The following is a 15,440-nucleotide window of genomic DNA, read 5'->3' on the forward strand; positions in this document are numbered from 1 at the left end:
AGCCCAGGTTGCTCCAAGCCCTGTCCAATCTGGCCTTGAACACTTTCAGGCAGCCACAGTTTCTCTAGGCAACCTGTGCCAGGGCCTCATCACCCTCACAAGGAAAAGTTTCTCCCCAGTATCCCATCTAAACCTTCACTCTTTCAGGTTAAAGCCCTTCCCCTTTGTTGACCATCACAGTCCTGTCACTCCAGGCCCTTGCCCAAAGTCCCTCTCCAGCTCTTTTAGATACTGAAAGGCCACAACGAGGTCAACTCAGAGCCTTCTCTTCTCCAGGCTGAACAATCCCAATTTTCTCAGCCTTTCCTCCCAGGAGAAGTGCTCCAGCCCTCGGAGCATCTTTCTGTCCTCATCTGGACTGGTCCATTTCTATATTCTCATATTACATGGATGTGGTGATCAGCTGCCACCAATAACCCACATTTAATCAGGGTTCAGTCCCCAGGATGTGCTGCCAACCCCACAGCTTAAATCCCATTGCTGTGGCCTTCCTAAACAGCCCATCCCTGTCACCTTGACCTCTGACTTGGCCCCATAACATCGGGTAGATGGTTCCTGACATCCCCTCCTCCTGCCTTCTCCCCTTTCCACCTGGATTTCATCTTAATTTCCAGCTGCCAGCTATGAGTGGATGTACAGGGCACAAAGAGATGGCCTGAAAGGGAATGCAAAGAACAGACACAAACACAAAGCAGACAACACCATGGACAGACACGAGGACAGACATCCTCCTTCTGGGCTGCTGACCAGGAGACAAGCTGGTGGCACCTCTGTGAGCCTCCCTGTCCTTTGTGTTGCATGTGTTTGTTACAACACCCATGGACAGAAAAACAAGGGAAAGTGTTCAGTGAGTGCTCCTAAACCTTCCTGCTGCTTCTCATGCTCCTGTTGGAGATGATGGCTCTGGAAGTGTCTGACTGACCTTGCTGTCCGTTGTTGGAGACTCCTTGTCCTTCTCTGCGTGCTGGAGTTTTCTGTTTAGGTCTTGGAACATGTCTTGGTGACGTTTCCTCGTGTGCATGATTTTCTGGAGCAAACACAAAAGGCCACAGGTCAGCAAAACTCAATTCAGAAGGAGCATTTCCTCCCCCCCAGAGTTACAAAATCCAAGATCTGTCTTCCTGCAGGTGAAATCTGCTGTGCACTAAATACCTTCAACATTTCCTGAGGACCCACAGTAGCACTGCCCTTGTTTTCAAGGTGAGATGGTGGAAGAAAGTAAGAATTATTAATTTTTGACTGTACCATTACCCTAAACCTGCAAGAACCAACTTTTTATGCTGCACAGTTTGTGCTTGACTGGCCATGTTCTACTAGACAGACCTAGGAAGCTTTGCTGACCTTCTTTAACTGATATTTGACCCCATGAAAACCCTGTTCTCAGTAAGTCACCAGTAAATACACAAACATGTAGAATTTGGGGAAGTTCCACCAGAAACTGTTCCATAATTTCTTTTTTTTTTTTTTTAATTTGACCCATCTGCATTTCACTTCTACCTTCTACTGCCCAGAAAGGGGGGCCAGGACTGATTTCTGTAAGAACTTCCCTTGGCATGTGAGAGCACACTGAATATGGATTTCCATATGTGCTTGTCCTTGTGCTCTGCCAAGGGCTAGACAAGTGGAGAAGGTGGCAGCTTAGATGTGCCATGGTGCCTCAATTTCAGACAAAATTCCCAGCCTGGAGCTCTGAAGTGATTCCAGCATTAAGGGATTCCAGCTCTTGGGCCCTTAATGTGACTCTGCTTTGGAAGAAGTGGTAGCTGTGAGGGGAATCATGGGGTCAGGCTGGGTCAGGTTGGAAGGGACCACAGTGGGTCATCTGGTCCAATCTCTCTGCTCCAGCAGGGTCATCCCAGAGCACAAGGCAGAGGACTGTGTCCAGAGGGGTCTGGAATATCCCCAGTGATGGAGACTCCACACCGTCTCTGGGCAACCTGTTCCAGCGCTGGGTCACTGCTCAGCAAAGAAGTTCTTCCTCATGTTCAGGTGGAACTTCCTGGGCATCAGTTCCTGCCCATTCCCTCTTGTACCATTGCTGGGCCCCCCCGAGCAGAGCCTGGTCCATCCTCTGTCCCCTCCCTGCACACACGGACAGACATGGGGGAGGTCCCCTCTCAGGCCCAGCTCCCTCAGCCTTTCCTCATCAGATGATCCCTTAATCATCTTTGTCCCCCTCCACTGGACCCTCTCCAGGAGCTCCATGTCTCTCTTGTCCTGAGGAGCCCAGAACTGGACACAGCACTCCAGATGAGACCTCCCCAGAACTGGACAAGGATAGAGAAGGAAAGGACAGCCCTTCTGGGAAGGATGGACTGAGGATTGCTGCCCCTGTGAAGGACTGGCTTTTCAAAAAATCCACTCTGTGCCTCAGGTATGAGGACAGATATCTCCTTACCTACAGTAGTTTTTCCACCCAGGCTCATTCTATGAAGGTCATTAACAATAAATCCCCTATTTTTTTAGCTGCACAGGCTAAGCCTTGTTACCCCAGCACAACTCTTCCAACCCACCAGTTTTAAACCCTTCAAGAAGGCTCTTTGGCAAAAGCAGGAAAGAAGGCTAGAGAAAGAAAAGAAAGCACTGTTTCTTTTTCTCATCCTATCCCTCAAAAGGAACATTCCAAAAGGGATGTACTCACCTCAAAATCTAGCTCTGCATACCGGGATTTCCTCCGCTGGGTGTTCGAGAGAGAAAGAGAAGGGTGAAGGTTAGTGAGGGGTTGATACAATCAGAGTAGATAAAACAAGGACAGTCCTTCTCCTTTTCCTTCCTTCTACATGTTTTTCTGGCACTTCATGATGGAAAGTGTCAACCATTTAGAATCATAGAATGGTTTGGGTTGGAGGGAACCTCAAAGATCATCCAGTTCCAGCCCCCCAGCATGGGCAAGGACACCTTCCACAAGACTAGGTTGCTCAGTGCTTCACCCAATCTGTGCTTAAACAATTCCAGGAATGGGACATCCACAACTTCTCTGGACAACCTTCTCCAGAGCCTCAACACTCTCAGCTTCTTCCTAATATCTAATCTAAACCTACTGTCTTCAGTCTAAAGCCACTCCCTCTTGTCCTGTCACCACATGCTCTTGCAAAAAGTCCCTCTCCATCTTTCTTGCAAGGTACTGGAAGGCCACAATTAGGTCACCCTGAGAGATCTCTACCAAAACCACTGTACCTTGAGGAGGGCATGGGATTTTGACCAATTCGAGCTCTGTCCTGGCTGTGAGTTTTCAGGTTGTTCACAGAATGGGAAGCAGAGAGGGAACAGATCAGCCAATGGATCTACTGGAGCTTCTGAGCACCAGCCAGCTGAGACTGAAGTTTGGACAACAGTGGTTGAAAGCTGCTCTCTGGCAACAAGCAGGAACAGGGCCAGATGCCCCAGGACAGACCTCGGTGTAAGATCTAAAATCTGGGGACAACTGCTAATATCAGCCCTAGCATGAATCATAGAACCATCAAATGGTTTGGGTTGGAAGGGACCTTAAAGATCATCTAGAAACCCGCTGCTAGAGGCAGAGACACCTTCCACTACACCAGGTTGCTCCAAGCCCCATCCAACCTGGCCTTGAAATACAAATGAGTTATCAAAGCTCAAAAGGAGAGGGATGCACTTGTGTAAAACCTCTGACATTCCCCTGATGCCAAGAGCATTGTGGGATGTGCCTTAGGGACACTTTACCCCTGGATCACCAGGAGTTTCCCATCTGTGTCATGACTGAAGTCATCAAGGAGGGAAACAGAGGCAGAGGATGGAAGGAGAAAAGTTAAGGCAAGACACGTGTCTTGCATTAAAATGAGAAGTCTTTGACAAACTACCATTTTTCTTTGATCCTGCAGTACCTGTAGGGCCAAAGGCAGTTGATCCATAAATGGAATCTGTCTTTGGAAGTTGTGAGAGATTTCAAACATTACATTCCAAAATAGTATCCTGTGCTGGTGATCCCTCTTGGGAATATACTACTGGCATTGCATGGTGGGCTGCACCTGCCCTAAGGTGCTTCTCTTGGAACATCTGCCTTTGAGGGCAGGGCACCATCCCGGGCTGAGAACAACCCAGCAAATCCCACGCTCACCTCCAAGGAGCTCATGGAGAGGGTGGACACGGTCTCGCTCTTGGACACCACACCCGAGTTCCCTGAGTCACCCGTGTCACACAGGCTGTTGGGCATCTGTGACTCGTTGGAGATATTCTGTGGAGCCAGCTGCTGCTGCTGCTGGATCATGGAGGAACCCTGGACTTCGCTGCACGCCATGGCCACGGGCTCCCGGGGAGGACTCTTGACCACAAAGCCCGGGTCAGTGGCCATGCTGAGGTGGATGAGCCGCGTCTGAGGCATCTGGTCGATGTTGATGCTGTATTTGCTCTCGTCCTTGGGCGGTTTGGCCCTCAGGGTGGACGTGTTGGTGGGCAGGATGACGTAGCTGGTGTCCAGGGTTTGCTCCTGCGCCCGCGAGAGCTCCGAGTCCAACTTCTTGAAGATGTCCCCGTCGCAGATGTAGATGGATTTGGGTGGCTGGTTCTTGTCCTTCTTCAGGGTGAGGGAGTGGTTGCTGAACTCGTTCAGGTTGATGGCCCCCAGGTAGTGTGGTGAGCCCTGGAGGTGCATCTTGGAGACGTTGGCTGGAAGACTGTTGAAGTTCGATGACACTTTCTGGTGGTTGAGTTTCAGTTTCTCCTCATCCGGCAGCGATGGGCGCTTCAGGGTTCCCGTGATGGTTGAGGTTCTGCAGGTGGTGATGTCTTTATTCAGCACTGGGGAGACAGAGAAGTGCCCTCAGCACCTCGCCCAGGTTTTGGTGACCACATCAGCACAACCCACCACAGTCACACCACGCCAGCACGTTCCCTTGCACCTCTCAGGAAGAGCCCATGGTTTAATATTATTTATATATTCATATTTTAAAATATTTTGTATTTTAAATCTAGGATACTGAAGGCAAAGCTAAAGATAGGGAAATAAGGGAATTTTCCTACACAATCATTGCCAAAACTCCCATCTAGGCAACAAATATTGTCATGTTGATAACAATATATTGAATAACAAATACGCTTTTATATATTTAGTACATGTAATATATGCATATATATATATATATGAACTATATATATTTCTAGCTTATGGAGTAGAATTCTTTAAAATAAAGGTTGCTTTTATGTAAATAAAATTACTTGGATTCAGAAAATCAAAAATGCAGCATTATCCGTGATTTCATAGAATCATAGAATGGGCTGGAAGGGACCTTAAAAGGTCATCCAGTTCCAACCCCCTTCAAATATAATTTATTTTTTGTAACTCACTGAAATACTTCAGGTTGTTCTTTTCCCTTGAACAGCTTCAGTGTTAGTAAATTGGTATTTTGAAATACAGTAAAATCGGTTATAAATTCCAAACTGCTTTCCAAAAACCTTACATTCTAGTAAACATGGCGAGGCTTCATGAGACCTAATTATTCAGTAATTTTAAACTTCCCTTCAGGAAAGGAAGCAGTGACATGAATATTCCTTAAAAAGGGAGGAAAACTTTAAACTGAGGAGGAAGTGAACATGCCATGGACACACAGACACTCATTCTCACACAACAAACATCTGCTCCTTTCCTGGGTGTAAGAATCCATCACTCAGCTGACTTCAGGCTGCAACAAAGACCTTGAGAAGATAATGATGTCAACCTGGATGTCTCCATGGATGGAAAGGCAGGAAAATCATGGAGATCAGCCCGTGGGGCAGGGACAAAATGATGGGACTGAAGGCTACTTACCTGGGATTTCAGCACAGGAAAGGAGGAATAAATGCAAGTTCCCCATTCCCCTGGCTGAGTAGGAAATAAAAAATAGGTAAAAAGGTCTTTTTTTGGGACAGGGAGAAGGATCTTTGTGGGAACCTGACACTACTGAGCTGCTCCAGCTGGGACAGAGGCGGGACATGACTCAGGTATCCCACAGGACTGAGGACACACTGATTTTTCCTACCAGCTCCTAGTGGGAGTGAGGGGTGCTGGGAGATCAGAGCTCCCCTCCAAAAGCAGGCAAAGCAGGATGACAAGGGCACCAAGGAGGATAAAAAGAACTTTCCAAGAGCTTTTAAAGCCAAACACATCGAGTGTAACCAGGGCAGCCACAACCACCTTGACATTGCCAGAGGACAAATCAGAGCAAGTCAAACCCTTCCCTTAGGAGTGTCACCAAGGTTCATTGATTCAGGCTCCCCTCCATGCTCCCATGAGCTGCACAAAGCATGTCTGGAGAGGTTTCCACTTGGCAATCTCCAAGCCTGGAGTGGGGTGAGCTTTGGACACCAAGCCATGGACCAAACCCTACCAGTGGTTCTACGTGAGGGGGTTATGAGAGGGATCAGCCACATCCCCAACCCATCAGAACATGAGAGATGGTGCCTCCAGGAGAAAGGGTGGCCAGAAACCAATGGCAGATTGCCATTTTTTATTATTCAAGGCACCATATAGAAGGGTCTCTGAAGTGGGGATTATTATTATTAACTAACAGCACTTTATGAGAGGAGGAAAATCTCTCCAGGCAGACACCAACCCTCAAATTGTAAAGTTCTGTGCTGGCAAAGGAAGGGAAGCTTGGGGGTTGTTCCAGGGTCTCCTGCTCTGAAGTCATGTGAAAAAAATCAGCTCCTTCCTTTCCTCTGGGAAGCTTGATTTGGGAGCAAAAAACATGGTAGGAGATCCAGAAAGGCTCCTTTAATGCAGGAGGTCCAGGGATTGCTGTGGTTTACAGCTGGCTGGGTATGCCAACACCCAGCCTGGATCATCCTGGAGCATCCCTTCAAGTCAGGCAAGGTCTCACACACATTTTTCACATGTGATTTTTTTTTTGGAACTCAGTATTTGGTGTCAAAAGAGAAGGAGGAAGACAAATGAGAAGAGGCAGACAGCTAGAAATGAGGTTAGAGAGTGTGAGACGGAGAAACAGGAAGAAAAAAAAATGGACAGACCCTGAAAAGAGATAAATGGACAGAAAGAGACCATGAAATAAGATATCACAAGGATAAGTGAGATAAATATACTGTGACTGTGATAAGCACGGGGAGTGGGAGTGAGGAAGAGAGAAGGACAGGAAAAGATAAATAAGATATAGATAGATATTAGACAGATAAATGATAGTGACGGTGACAGACAATGCACAGAAACACCATGGCAGGGATAAATGTTGACAGAGATAGAAATATATAAATAACAGGTACGGCAAGACAGACAGCTGAGGACAGAGATAGAGAAGTGATTTCAAGATAGAATGAAAGTGATGAATTATAGATAAATACATTAGAAGCAGAGAAATAAATGATAGATGAGATAAAGAATAAGATAAATGAAAAGGACAGGTAGATGTTTAGAGAGAGAGGGAGGAGGAGAGAGAAAAGGAAGGGAAGGGAGGAAGGGAGGGAGAAGGGAGGGAGGAAGAAAGGAAGGGAGGGAGGGAGGAGGGAATGAAGGAATAGAGGAAGGAAGGAAGAAAGAGGAAGGAAGAGAGGAAGGAAGAGAGGAAGGAGGCAATGAAGGAAGAGAGGAATAGAGGAAGGGAGGGAAGAAGGGAGGAAGGAAGGAAGAGAGGCAATGAAGGAAGGAAGAAAGAAGAGAAGAAGGAAGAGAGGAAGGAAGGAAGGAAGAGAGGAAGGAAGAGAGGAAGGAAGAGAGGAAGGAGGGAATGAAGGAAGAGAGAAAGGAAGAGAGGAAGAAGAGAGGGAGGGAGGAAGGATGGATTATCAAAGAGACAGAGAGAGAGATTGAGAAAAAGCAGCTTTCCCATGGTGGTAACTGAACACAGTGTATTGTCCTTGACTTGGGAAGATCCTGGTTTGGAGGATATGAATTATATGCAAGTGCCAAGCAAGCTGGAATTTCTCTTGCTTGGGAGTTGGGGAAGTCTGGGAGGGTAAATGAAAGGCTAAATATCTACAAAGGGTAAGATTCTGTCAGGCATGAGGTCAGGCATGCCAGGACCAGAACACGACAAAACCTGCAGAGGTGAAAAGGTGGCAAAAGAGAATCCAGAAAGCACAGACACTTCCCAGGGTTATTGGGAAAGGGGCTGTCAACTCATGCACATCTTCAGGATCAAAATGAATGCACAGCAGAAAGGTGCAGGCAGAGAAGGAAAGACCTGACCAACTTCCACATGCTCAGGTAGTGTCCAACTGCACTAGAAGTGCTTGGAGCCAGGTGGAGTGTTGGGAAGGCTCTCCAGATTCCAGACCTTCTCAAAGACACCTTTCCTGAGGACAGAGCTGTCTGCGGTTGGTGGGATCCCCTCAGGCAGGGGTTGCTAGAGCAAAGAAGGATCACAGTAGGAAGAGATGGATCCCAGCTCTTCTTCCTTGATACTCTTCTCTGTCACTGGGTTACATGTCAAAAAATAACACCTTGGAGACAGTGCTTAATCTGAGTTAAAAGGGTCAAAAGAGCCGCAGGAAAATAGGATAAGCAAAGGGGAAATTAGGGGTGTTGCTTTCTCTTGGCCAGGGTTGAGAGTGAGGGCAAACAACCCAGACAAGTACATGCAAGGCACCAAGACACACACAGAGAAAACAGAAAGGGAAAAAAAAATGGCCTAGTTCAATCCCCAAACCAGGTCACTTGCTGATTCTCACCTGTGATGTGCTCACCTGATCTACAAGCCATGTCCACATCCTTCTCAAAATCGGTCTGAAAGACAGAGAACACAGAGGACGTGGTCAAAAGGAGATGGGGAAGGAAGGAAATCCATTGGGAAAATGCAAAACCCCACCTGAATCAGTGAGGTGGACACAACCACTGCCAGAACAGCAGAGGAAAAATGTTTTGTTTGGGCTTTGAAACACGGACAACACACCACTTTTATTCACCTGTGGCTTTTGAACTTCAAGCACTGATAAAGCTGTAATTTTTTTTTTTTTCAGCTGGGTTCATCTGCTCATCCATTCACTGATTTCTGAGCTGCAGGTTAAAATATCTCCCTGGAACACGTTTAGGCACATTTCTAAAAAGAAACAGGGAACAGGTCCCTGGCCAGAACTGTCTTGGATACATCACTCCACGCACAGTTTAAGTGGATTCCCCTCCACTCATTAAAGAGATCTGGGGTTGCTGCTGAGAAAGCTCCATCCCCACTGGGCTTTCCTGTGATCTGTCACCAAGTCACACCAAGTGGAAACAAGTCTCTGCCTCTGAAACTCTTCACATAAAAAAACAAAGGTTCCTGCAGGCACAAAGGCTGAGGAACTTTTTCAAGTGGTCTGTACAGCCCAACCACACTCCTTTCTTCTCCCAGTAGGAGTGAAACTCTTTCTCTAAAGCTTTTGGCAGATAACATTTCAAAGAACTGGATAAACTAAGTCACAGCAGGCCATGGGTTTTCATGGAGCAATAGAAGAGCTGCAGACTAGAAAAAGGCAGAGAGTTCACTGACTATGTCTAGTATAATTTCAGAAAGATATTTCATATAATTGTATTAATGCGATTAAAGTTGAATACTAAGAAAAGTATGGGGAAAATCTCTCCATCCCCCTGGGATAAACAATTTAATATTTGCAAGTTGAGATCCAGGAATGTTTGAAAAGCTGGTTGAGGAAATATCTCAACCTCCTTGATGCTAATTCCTTGGTAAATTATTTGGGATAGTAAAGAAATCTGAAAAGAACAGAAGAGAAATATGACTGAACTAACATTTAAATGTTGACACAGAAAAATATAATCTCATTTTCGTATAGGAGTTCCTGAAAAAAACGCAGCTGAACAGCCTGTACTAGTTTTGCTGATAAATAAATAAAAGATAAGTTTATATTTAATTCCAGTCAACAAGATTTGGTGGAAAACAGTTCTACTCAGCTAAGCTCCTTTTCACCACTTGGGCAGATTTGGAGATTACTGGAAAAGGTAACAGCAAAACTGCCACCCTGCAAAGCTTTTGATTTCTTTGGTTATTTTACAACTCAGTCACTGTAAAATAACATTGTACCCCTCTAAAAATATCAGTGAGGAGTCATCACTCACTTCTAGATCCCAGAGTTTTTTGTGCCTGGATATGAAAAAGTGACTGTGAGCTCTTAGCTCCTCAAAACATCCAGTGCAGAATATAATATTGCTGCAAAACTTGCGGCTGACACAGAATTTTGCAATGACTGGATGAATGAAAACAGGGAATTATACAGAGATATAAAAATCTGAAACTTGGGGTAGTGACAAGAAAATAATAAACAGAGCATCTACATCTTCCAAGGGTGCTGGGAACGTGAAGGGCGGGTGGGAAAGGGTTCTATAAATAATTTGAAGGCACATTTTTACAGAGGGAGAATAAAAAAAGCTCAGGGTGATAACTTATTGAAAAGAAGATTGAGAGTGGATATGATGATGGTGTGTATTATTGAAGAAGCCAAAGCAGCAGGCACACGAGGGGCTTTGTAACGACACACAAATTAGGCAGAGAGAGAACCTGTCTGAAAACAAGGAGATTATGCACTGAAATGAGAAATGAGAAATGTTTTAACAAACACCACCGAGGTGTGGTGGAATTGAACATCTTTTGATGTCCTGACTCCACGACTGTGCTGTTTGAAATCAGACTTTGCTGTACCCAAGCACAAACTACTTTGCTTAGCACGGGAGTGAGGGGAAAAAAAACCATCACTGGGTTGTGATGGAGTTCTAATATTAACGAGATGTTTTTGGAACTTGTTCAAATCCTGTGATTCTCCTGATGTCTTTACCTTAACTTCAGAAAATAAATGTTTCTTATATCAACTACCTCTTAACAGTGAGGCAGACTCAAGATGAAGCCCCACAGCTTATTCCTCTGTGGCCTTATCCACACTGTTTGTAAAGGACTTACACAACAGGACCGGGATTTACAGAGCTTAAATTACATTCCCAAGGAAGCAAAGTGTGCTTTGGAGAGAAACCAATCCCTCTGAGACAGCATCTTTATCATAATAACCCAACACACAGTGATTAAAACAGGATTAAACTTAGTGCAGCTAGGACAAGGCAGCGTGGTGGGGATGAGAAGGTCTGGAAGACCTGGGAGGTGTTATTTTGGCTTTTTATTTTCTGGGAAAGAGAGGATCTCACCAAGATGTCTGCAAATGCAGGTGTGTAAGTTTAAATCCCTTGATATCACAATTTAAAAAAAAAAACCCACAATCAGATTTGTGTGAAAGGGTCTATTCTAAGTGCTAAGTTTGCTCAAGCACAAGTTTAAAGGTAAAAAAGAACACTGACTGAAAACTCTCCGATGGACAGAGCCCTCTGTTTATCAGTTATGAATTAAAAATGCCCAGAGGGTCCCTCAAGAGCAGCCCAGGTGGTGCTTTTCCCTACCATGAGCTGAGCGTGTCCGTTCTGAAATGACCCCCCTGAGTCTCCGTTTCCCTCTTCCTGACGATCCACGACTCGGCACTTCACGGCATCCTGGACCTGCAGGAGCACAGGGATTGGCAAAAGGCAGAGTCAGACAGACCAAACATATTAAATTCTGCTGAAGAAAAAAAAAAATCCAACCAGTCTTTGGTAGATAAAAGAACGTGGATTTAGCAGCATCCAGGTATTTATTTCACATGGTTTATATGTTCCATATTTCAATACTAAAGAGTAACTCCAAGGTTTTCCAGCTGTCCTGGTCACTGTTTCAAGTTGCTTGATTTATATAATCAAGACTAAAAATGCCTTCTATTTTGCAGCTTGCAGTATCTTTACAATGGATGCTATTGCATAAATCATTATAGTGGGGTCTACAAAGTTTGATTATGATCCTCTGATAAATATCTGGTCCAAAACTCACTGAAATCAATGGAAAAAACAATCCCAGTGACTGCAATGGGAGTTCAATGCAGGCTCATATTCATAATGCAATTAGTGGAAGGAGTCTCAGCCAAGACAGTGGTGTAATCCCATTGATTTCATTGGCCTGACATAAGGAATTAATCTGTTTTACTTAATTTAAAGGAGCTGTAAGAAGATGAAATGAATACTGAAAAAAAAAGCCCCTTCCTGTCTCTGTTATTAATAGTCTTTGCGCTCAGTAGGATGAAAAGAATAAAAGAAACATAAAAGATTCGTCCTTTTCTTCCCTGATATAATTTATAATTTTAAATCTCCACAGGGAGGCTGCAGAGAATTCCCTCAATTTCCTTGCCTGATTATTGCTGGCTTTGCTTTCCAGCTGGAATATCTGGGTGTCCATGCCAACACACCTTTCGTTCTGTAAATCTCAGTGCAACTTGGCTCTCTTGGAATCACAAATTACTTTTTTGATGTTGCATTTTTGGAAGTGGGGGTAGAAATGCGCTGAAATCGTGAATTTTGGTGTTAAACAAGCCAAGCTTGACATGTTATCCATCTAAGCCAGGCATGTTATCCAACTTAAGGGTGCCCACCAAATTCCACTCTGCAGGACACGCAGCACGACAACCACTGATTCATCCCTCCTTTCCTCTGACTGACGCTGTCACAGTCATTTTTGTGGTCACCATCCACACAAAGTCAAAAGTTTGCAGGGTTAGAGAAGTTCCCAGGCTGGCTGGACATTTTCCAGGTGATTTTTACGGGAAATGTGTTGATGATATAAAAGAGAAGGACTCCTTTGTCTCACCTCCCGCCGCAGGATGCAATGGACCATAACGATGACAAAGCCCTCCAAGGAGTCAAAGACAGCAAAGAGGATCTGGAAGAGGGCTGAACGTCTGTCTGTGATGGCCAGGACTGCAGACATCCAGGTGAGGGCCAGGAGAGGCAGGACCACGCAGGAGCTCCAAAGGGATGCCCTGTCAAAGTAGAGGAAAAGAGGACTCAGCTTTAGCCTCGCCCATTCCCACGGGGGATGTTAATCCAGCCCCCTGATCCCATGGGGCTGCAGAAAACTCCTCCAGCAAACATCTACTTGTGCTGGATGTTGGATGTTTTCTGAGCCCCTCTCTCAGGGAAGCAGGAGGATGCTTTGCACACTCACTCTGCCAAAAGAGGTGACGCGTTGCTGCGGGAGGGACAACTTTCCAATGGTGCAAACATGCAGAAAACTGGAGGTGGGGAGGAAGGATGAGGATACCTCACTCCCCCTTTCACACCCTTCCCACTCTGCCACTAATCCACAACGTTCCCCGAGGAAAGGGAGACAAAATACAGTCACTGAAGGTTGCCAAAGGGAAGGGGGACAGTTGCAGCAGAGACTGGTCTGTCACGATGGCTGTCGGTACTTGGGTCGCACACACTTGGACTTCCACAGCACATGGAAGACACCAACACTGGGACAAGTGTCACAGTTTGGAGTGACTAGAACAGACAAGCTCAGAGCTGATGTGGAGACTGATACATTTTGCTGGTGCTCCTTTACTCCACAGCTGATGGTCCCTATGACACTGCATCCATGAACACCAGGAGAACTGAGTCCTGACCCAGTTTTCCTGTGGACAGAAAAATTTCTGCTTTCTGCTGTGATCTGTCCAAAACAAATTTTTTCCTATATTCAGCAATTCCTGTAAATAAGTTTATTCATGGGTGGACATCCTGGGTTAAAATAACTTGAGATTCAAGCCACATTTTAATTCACAAGTTACTAAACTGGATAAAGCAGTTTTCTGTAATGCAAGTGCTGCCCCACAAATCTCCACTTTATCTATAAACGATGGCCCTAGAGATGGCAAAGCAGCTCTGCTCCCATGGACTATTTGGGCATTCAGCAACCTGAGCAAAAGGGGTCCCAAGCAATTTTAGCAGCCTACTGGGGAGATTTTAAGCTGTCAGTCATCCTGGTGCACCAAGGAGAATTTCTCTGTGGGGTTTTCCCCAACAAATCAGAGTAGATTTGGGCACAGGCTGAATAAAAAGCTGAGTTTCAAGCAAACCTCAACCTAAACACTAACAAACAAATACAGGCAACACAATAAATTACAGGACAGATACCAGGACACATGTTTTTGCAGTACTTACATGGGACTTGCTTACCATTCTCTGATCTATGAGCAAGTTTTTAATGTTTACTTGCTGGTTATGCAGGTACTGCTCTCACAGAGCTCAGTGAGAGTTTTACCTGGACAAAGCTGGAGCTTGGATACAGGGATGGACATCAGGATATAACCCCCTGGTTTCATTAAGAGTTTTGCAAGGGTTGTTGCATCAGTTCTGCTGTAGTGACCACACACTGAAGTGACAGTTTATTTTCATAGTCAGAATGATGCCCTGACTGCAATATCTCTACAACCTGTCCAGACTCAGATGTGTTCCTCAGTAGTATTATTAAGGAATAGAATTTACCTAAGGGAGCAGGGAAATGGAATTAATAATTTATTTTAAATTAGAACAAGCATTATGAGGTCCCCATGTAGGGTAAAGACCATGCAGAATCTGATATCTTGTAATTTTATATAGAATGAAAAACATTGTTGTTTAATGTCCAATATGAACTATCACTTCAAAGCATTATTTCAAAAAAAACCCCAGCAGTCAGACAGCCCTTAACCAAACAACTCCCAAACAGAAGTTTCTTATTCCATTTCTCCCTCAGCCCTCTGGAATTTGCCTCATTACACTGAAATCTCCCTTTGCTATTATTTGTGGTGGGGCATTATTAATCTGGCTGAGTAGTAGGTGGAGAAAAAAACATCTCAGAGAGGCAGAAAAGTCAAAAGGAAAGATAAGGTTTGGTCCATAAGGCACCTCTCTAGATGTGTCTTCCACGCAAGAATCAGCAAATACAACATTCCCAGAGCATGGCTGGGGAGATGAAGCAATTCCAGCAGCAAGGGGAAACCATCAAACCAATAAAAGCTCCTAGGAAAGGTCTGTACCAGACAACTTTCCTCCCCGGAATCCTCTGGTCTTCCAGAACACTCTTAGTACACACACCTGTGGATGTTGCCACCCCCAGTGTGCAAACAAGAAACCTGGCAACCACATCTGAGAAGGGATCTGACCTGGGAATGCAGGTCATCTGAGCTTGGGCGGGTTTTCCATTCCTGGAAAGACCTGCAAACTCACACTGGCAATGATTTGGGTCTGGATCCAAGATTTAGATGTGGATTTGGGGTTGTAAGGGATGCTGCTGGGGAGGTGAATTATATATAATTTATGTTTCTCTTCAGCAAATGGTTTGATTTGAATCCACTGTCTTCAAAACCTGCTTTAAGGAGAACCACTTGAGTCCATTTGCTATCCAGAGCATGGATGCAATGATCCAGAACTCTCCCTTCAGAGCTCCTGCTGCCTTCACATGCACTCAGTGAGTCCATCCTGCCCCTTGATCCATGTGCCTCCATATGGGAAAATTATTCCACTTCCCTCTGAGTCAAGATATCCTGATGGACTTCACTACTGCTGCCAACACGAGCAATCATCACATAAACCTCTGCTTCTCCAACCAGATGATGGAAAACTCATCTGCCTTTCCAGCTCAGATGATGAAAACAATATTACACCACGTATTCAGCTGGAGTAAATCAGGATTTTC

The 15,440-nt window shown here is 45.2% G+C and overlaps 1 protein-coding gene across 12 annotated transcripts in view; it reads right to left on the reverse strand.

Annotated features, from left to right (window-relative positions):
- Positions 1-15,440, reverse strand: part of ADGRB1 (adhesion G protein-coupled receptor B1) — a 290,959-nt gene that overhangs the window by 14,639 nt on the left and 260,880 nt on the right. For 10 of the 12 annotated variants that reach the window (XM_032681110.1, XM_032681148.1, XM_032681138.1 and 7 more), the window contains 6 exons: positions 12,591-12,762; positions 11,321-11,416; positions 8,617-8,671; positions 4,079-4,758; positions 2,642-2,677; positions 923-1,027 (listed from right to left, as the gene is read on the reverse strand). In XM_032681110.1, the coding sequence (XP_032537001.1) occupies positions 923-1,027; positions 2,642-2,677; positions 4,079-4,758; positions 8,617-8,671; positions 11,321-11,416; positions 12,591-12,762 (1,144 nt within the window). The remainder of the gene's footprint in view (positions 1-922; positions 1,028-2,641; positions 2,678-4,078; positions 4,759-8,616; positions 8,672-11,320; positions 11,417-12,590; positions 12,763-15,440) is intronic. The other 2 variants (XM_032681129.1, XM_032681181.1) reach the window with 1 other exon arrangement.

This window comes from Chiroxiphia lanceolata, chromosome 1 (assembly GCF_009829145.1).
Source record: "Chiroxiphia lanceolata isolate bChiLan1 chromosome 1, bChiLan1.pri, whole genome shotgun sequence".
Classification (NCBI taxonomy): domain Eukaryota; kingdom Metazoa; phylum Chordata; class Aves; order Passeriformes; family Pipridae; genus Chiroxiphia; species Chiroxiphia lanceolata.